Below are 6,000 nucleotides of genomic sequence, written 5' to 3' on the forward strand. Positions count from 1 at the left end.
GTGGGAGGAAACTAGAGCACCCGGAGGAAACCCACATTCTCCCACACGGGGAGAATATGCAAACTCCATATTGACAGTAACCCAAGGCTGGAATTGAACCTGGGCTCTGGCGCTGTAAGGCAGCAATGCTCACCACTGTGCCTCCGTGCCGTCTCAATTTCTCTCCTATTCAACCAATGGCCAACTTTGGTCTCACAATAGATCTGCCGAAGGAGACTTTTGATTTGATTTATTATTGTCACGTGTATTAGTATACAGTGAAAAGTATTGTTTCTTGCGTGCTATACAGACAAAGCATACTATTCATAGAGAAGGAGAGGGTGCAGAATGTCGTGTTACAGTCATAGCTAGGATATAGAGAAAGATTAACTTAATGCGAGGTAGGTCCATTCAAAAGTCTGACAGCAGCAGGGAAGAAGCTGTTCTTGAGTCAGTTGGTATGTGACCTCAGGTTTCTGTACCTTTTTTCCCAATGGAATAAGGTGGAAAAGAATATGTCTGGGGTACATGGGGTCCTTAATTATGCTGGCTGCTTTTCTAAGGCAGCAGGAAGTGTAGACAGTATCTGTGGATGGGAGGCTGGTTTGCATGATGGACCCGGCTTCATTCACGACCCTTTGTAGTTTCTTGCGGTCTTGGGCAGAGCACAAGCCACACCGAATACAACCAAAAGGAATGCTTTCTATAGTGCATCTCTGAAAGTTCGTGCAAGTTGTAGCAGACATGCCAAATTTCCTCACCCTCCTGAGAAAGAGGAAGTGTTGGTGGGCTTTCTTAACTATAGTATCGGCATAGGGGGACCAGGACAGGTTGTTGGTGATCTGAACACCTAAAAACTCGAAGCTCTTGACCATTTCTACTTGACAACTAGAGGCATTGAATGTGGGCAATTGGACATGCTAACTTTTGTGGACCAAATGATGGGACTCCATACTTCAATACTTGTGATGTTGAACCTCATTGTATGTATTTTTCTCTCTGCACCCTCCCCCACAGATCAAGGGATTTTTACCACACCTGCTATTGTCTAAGTGGGCTTTCGGTGGCACAGCACTTTGGTGGTGGAGACCTGCTGCACGACGTCATTGTGGGTGACAAGAACAACCGGCTGGTAAGTGATGCTTGGTTGGTAGAGGAACTGTGGGGCAAGTAAACCAACTCCGAAAGGATGGCCTTGAACTTCGCAATAAATATTGGAGAGTTATCAAGTTCAAAATATTTTCCCATTGTTGTTTTTAACCTAACGTTTGTGCTGTTTTTAACAATATTGCCATGAATAAAGATCATTTTAACATAGACTGACATTTGCCAAACCCTAATTATGTACTGAATTCTCCCAAATTGTAGGCTGCTTCTCCTGATATAGGTAGCCACTCAGCATAGTTTTGTACCTAAGATGGATACTAGCACTCGTTTAAGATAAAATATTTCAGGCATAACTTCTTAAAAAAATTTATTTATCAGTGTCACAAGTAGGCTTACATCAACACTGCAATGAAGTTTCTGTGAAAGTCCCCTAGTCGCCATACCCCAGCGCCTGTTCAGGTACACTTGAGGTAGAATTTAGCACAGTCAATGCATCTAACCCGCATGTCTTTCGGACTGTGGGAGGAAACCAGAGCACCCAGAGGAACCTAGGCAGACATGGGGAGAACATGCAGACGCCGTACAGACAGTGACCCAAGCTGGGAACTGAATCTGGGTCCCTGGCACTGAGAGGCAGCAGTACTGACCACTGTGCTGCCCAACGCTGAGCAATATGGCTGTACAAGTGTGAGGAATTCCTCCATTGTAACCCTCCGCACAAGTTTAAGGCAGGAACTTGCTCTCAATTCAGCTGAGAACTGTTTCCACCTCCATGACTTTTTAATCACCTTAACTGCAAATCTTCAATCTAAACGACAGTCATTAAAGCTCTTGATTTACAGCCATTTATTTCAAGTTTTAAGGTTTTATTTATTAGTGTCACAGGTAAGCTTACATTAACACTGCAATGAAGTAGGGGATTTCAACCCTCAAATTAAGAAGGATAAATACAATATAAATGGTATGGGGAGTGCAGAATTTTTAAGATGTACTCAGGAAATTTTTTTTAGCCAGTATGTAACAAGCCCAATCAGAGAAGGGACAATTCTGAGACACATTTTAGGAAACAAATCTGGGCAGGCTGAAGGGGTATCGGTGAAAGAGGACTTTGGTGGTAGTGATCGTAGTTTGGTTAGATTTATATTGGTGTCACAAGTAGGCTTACATTAACGTTGCAATGGAGTTACTGTGAAAATCCCTAAGTCGCCACCTCATGACTGAGATTCCTCTGGCACCTCATGTACACTTCGGGTACACTGAGGGAGAATTTAGCACAGCCAATGCACCAAACCAACACATTTTTTAACTGTGGGAGGAAACCGGTGCACCTGGAGGAAACCCACTCAGATGAAGAGAACATGCAGACTCTGCACAGACAGAGACCCAAGCCAGGAATTGAACCAGGATCCCTGGCACTGAGGCAGCCGTGCTAACCACTATGTCGGTCATATCGATTAGGTTGTGGCTTGGAATTCCAATTAAGGGTTTGAGCACACAACCTTAATCTTACACTCCAATGCAGGACTGAGGGAGTAAGAGATCCCATGGCACCGTTTATCCCTGATGTTACCACCAGTATTTATCCCTCAATTGACATCATTTTTAAAAATCTGGTCACTTTGCTGTTTCTGGAGCTTGCTGTGAATACATTTGAGTACATTACAGAAGTAACTTCACTTCAAATGTACTTCATTGGCTGAAAAGTGCTTTGGGATGTCCTGAGGTCATGTGTTGTGTAAATGTGTGGAGTTTGCACATTCTCCCCATGTCTGTGTGGGTTTCCTCCTGCACTCCAAAGATTTGCAGGTTAGGTGGATTGCCTATGCTAAATTGCCCTTTAGTGTCAGGGGGACTAGCTGGGGTAAACAAGTGGGGTTAGGAGGATGGGGCCAGGGTGGGATTGTTGTCGGTACGGGCTTGATGGGACAGGAATAGAGGGATATGGACGGACTGAGTAAGAGTAGAAGGTTATTTTCAGTAGGGGTTTTGTGACCAGCACCGGCTTGGAAGGCCGAAGAGCCTGTTCCTGTGCTGCGCTTTTCTTTGTTTTAAATATTGTAAAATACCTCTATTTTTCAACAGGAACCAATCCATCCAGTGTACAACATTGGTCCCAAAAAAGTAGCACAAGCTGTTATGCACTTCCTCAAGCTGCCAGTTCCACAGATGAAGAATAGTTCAAATTAAATTCATTATGCATTCAAAATAATTAAGTTGTGTAACCTGAGTGCTAAGAATTGTGGTTTGTAAGGTAAAATGATTCAGTGTGACGCAGGAACCAGTATCAAGTTGTTTGCTTCTTACGACAGCAAAGAAACAAAAGAGCCATCAGCACTGCCTAAGCTGTGGCTTGACTAGACCAGTCAATGTTCAACAACTTGCCTCTGAATGCCGCAGGAACAGAGACTGGTGTCTGTGAAGCGTCCTTCATTCCATGACTGAATCTCAGAGAAGTGAGCAGGGATTGGTGTACATAGAGCACTGTGCTTTTTACTGGCTTCAGAAGTAATTTATCACAGTTGCAATAAAAGTAATCTTTCCAAGCATTTTCATTTGGTCTGGATTAATTTTCAGTCTTTCAGAACAGTTCTTTGCGCTTTTTCCAAAGAAAAGGATCATGTTGCGTAACTGCAGAAAATATATCAAACTTGGTTCGAACGGTTCACTATAGTTTGTGAATCAGTATATAATAAAATGGGCTTAACGGAGAGAATGGACAGTCGTAGGACCTTTACTGTATGTGAGAATCATGTTGAGGAAGGCAAAGTAACCGTTTTATTAAACTTTGCCATCACGTTTTGTGCTATGTGAGGGGCCTCCAGCACTGCTCAATGACAGAGAGGTGCAAGATTATTTGAGGTTCAAAGACAAGGGAGGAGATTCTCCGGCCTCCCAGCTGCATGTTTCCCAATGGGAGTGGTGGAATTCTCTGGTCCTGCTGCTGTCAACGGGAATTCCTGCTAATGCCACCAAACGTCGGCAGGACCAGTGAATCCTGCCAGCATGAACGGCCAGAGAATTCTGGGTGCGCATTTGTATCGCCCAGCACTATTCATACCACTCTACACACATGTTGCAAAATGTAGATGACCCCAATGTTTGAGAACTGTCCAAGTTTCTAAACAGCTGTGTCTCCTGGAACTTGAGAAGATGTGGATATTACTCCATCAGTCCCAACCGTTCAAATTATGGCCAGGCTATAGAATTGTTCCTGTATGCATGCAGCACCATGCTCTTTGTCAAATGGAAAGATCTTGCATTGCGAGGATTATGGTTTTCTAATTGCAGTTGACAGTATTTGCTGAATGTGAATGCAATTTCTCCCCTCTTCACAATGCATTAGTTGTGAAGTCACGTTAACAGATAAGTGCCTAACCTTCACTTGGTGCCTCCTCAGTATACTTTGCCTGCGATTCCAATCCTCCTGCACCCACAGCTGGGTGTACTAGATGCTGAGTTTAAAACCTTTCCTCTTTGCTTCTTCGGCTAACTTATTCTCAACGGTTTGATTGTAGCTCTAAATATTGAACTTCCATATTTGGTTCTGACCATCATGTTGATATTTATCCGCGTCCTTTTTAAAAATGTGTAAATGCTGTTCATTGCCGTTTGGTTTGCTTGCCATTGGAATTCGGCTTCATCCAGTTTGTAAACAATGATTAACATGTAACGTGTTTCTTTTTCTTAAAAAAAAAGGTCAAAATTGTTGTAACATGACAAGTAAAGGTGCAAACTGATTTATTGAAATGAAACGTTTGCTCGGACATTGTGACCTTGTCTGCCTTTTTTTTCCCAACAAAGTGGTGCGATTTTTATATCTTTTTTTTGACTGATTAAAAATAAAGTCGAGTAAAATATTGCAATTGTTTTGAATTTCTAATCTTGCTGATAAAAGGTTTATATTTTGATATCTGAATCAGAGAGGGTGAACCAGCTCTTAAAATAACATCAGCTGTGATAGGACAAAGGTTAGCACCAAAGTAACACCACAGCAACACTTCTGTTACAACTTTTCACACCTTGTCCTTATCTGGCATATGTTAATAAAAGTTGACATTTTTGCTTGGTGCAAAGATTGGCCTGTATTTTGTAGCTGTAATCTTATCAAAGCGGTCAGTGTTAAAAGCTGTCAGAGATTCCCAGTGCTTCCAGGCTGTGTTGTTACAGTTTCCACAGATGAAATCCTGAGAAATGGCTTGAATTGACAGGAGCATCCACTGATGCAAAAGCAAAATACTGTGCATGTTGGAAATCCAAAATAAAAACAGAAAATGCTGGAAATATTCAGCTTTTATCTATGAAGAGAAAAACTCAAGTCAACAACCTTTTGTGAGTTCAGTCCAACATTTATTTTCTACTTTTACACACTCATTGTTAAATGAAGTGTAATGGTTTTTTTTTAACAGCACACCAAGTTCGTAATTACTTCTGAACAACCTCTCTGATCCTGAAAAACTACAGAAACCTTACTTTCTCATGATATAAATGCTGTAGGTTTTTAATAATTATTTTAAAGTTTGTTTATGATATTTCCACCACTACTTTAATCCCCGGTCTAAGTCCCAATCTTTGTTTCGATTTGTAAAATGGTTAAAAAGTGAAAAATAATCAGTACATTTTATTTCAGTTTGTGAACTCGTGTGTTACAGCACAAAATGGTGCAATTTTTATACCTTTTTGAGTGATTTAAAATAAAATCATGTAAAATATTGCATCTGTTTTGAATTTCTAATCTTGCTTAGATCTTAGATCTAGAAATTGTGGTTTTTGCCCACTATGGTTGACAGGGCTCTCAAATGTGTCTGACCCCAACCTCCAGGCCACTGCTCTTATCTCTCTCCTCCCTCCCAAAACCAGGACAGGTCCCCTTTGTCATGCCGTCCTCCTCTGCATTCAAAGGATCATCCTGTGCCA

The 6,000-nt window shown here is 41.7% G+C and overlaps 1 protein-coding gene across 1 annotated transcript in view; it reads left to right on the forward strand.

Annotated features, from left to right (window-relative positions):
* The window catches only part of fntb (farnesyltransferase, CAAX box, subunit beta), a 98,035-nt gene extending 93,090 nt beyond the window's left edge, over positions 1-4,945 (forward strand). Inside the window, exons 11-12 of the mRNA XM_080203093.1 lie at positions 997-1,111; positions 3,169-4,945. Of these exons, the coding sequence (XP_080059219.1) occupies positions 997-1,111; positions 3,169-3,273 (220 nt within the window). The 3' untranslated portion in view covers positions 3,274-4,945. The remainder of the gene's footprint in view (positions 1-996; positions 1,112-3,168) is intronic.
* The last annotated feature ends 1,055 nt before the right edge of the window (positions 4,946-6,000 follow it).

Source organism: Carcharhinus amblyrhynchos, chromosome 14, assembly GCF_965287045.1.
Source record: "Carcharhinus amblyrhynchos chromosome 14, sCarAmb.v2.hapA, whole genome shotgun sequence".
NCBI classification, from domain to species: domain Eukaryota; kingdom Metazoa; phylum Chordata; class Chondrichthyes; order Carcharhiniformes; family Carcharhinidae; genus Carcharhinus; species Carcharhinus amblyrhynchos.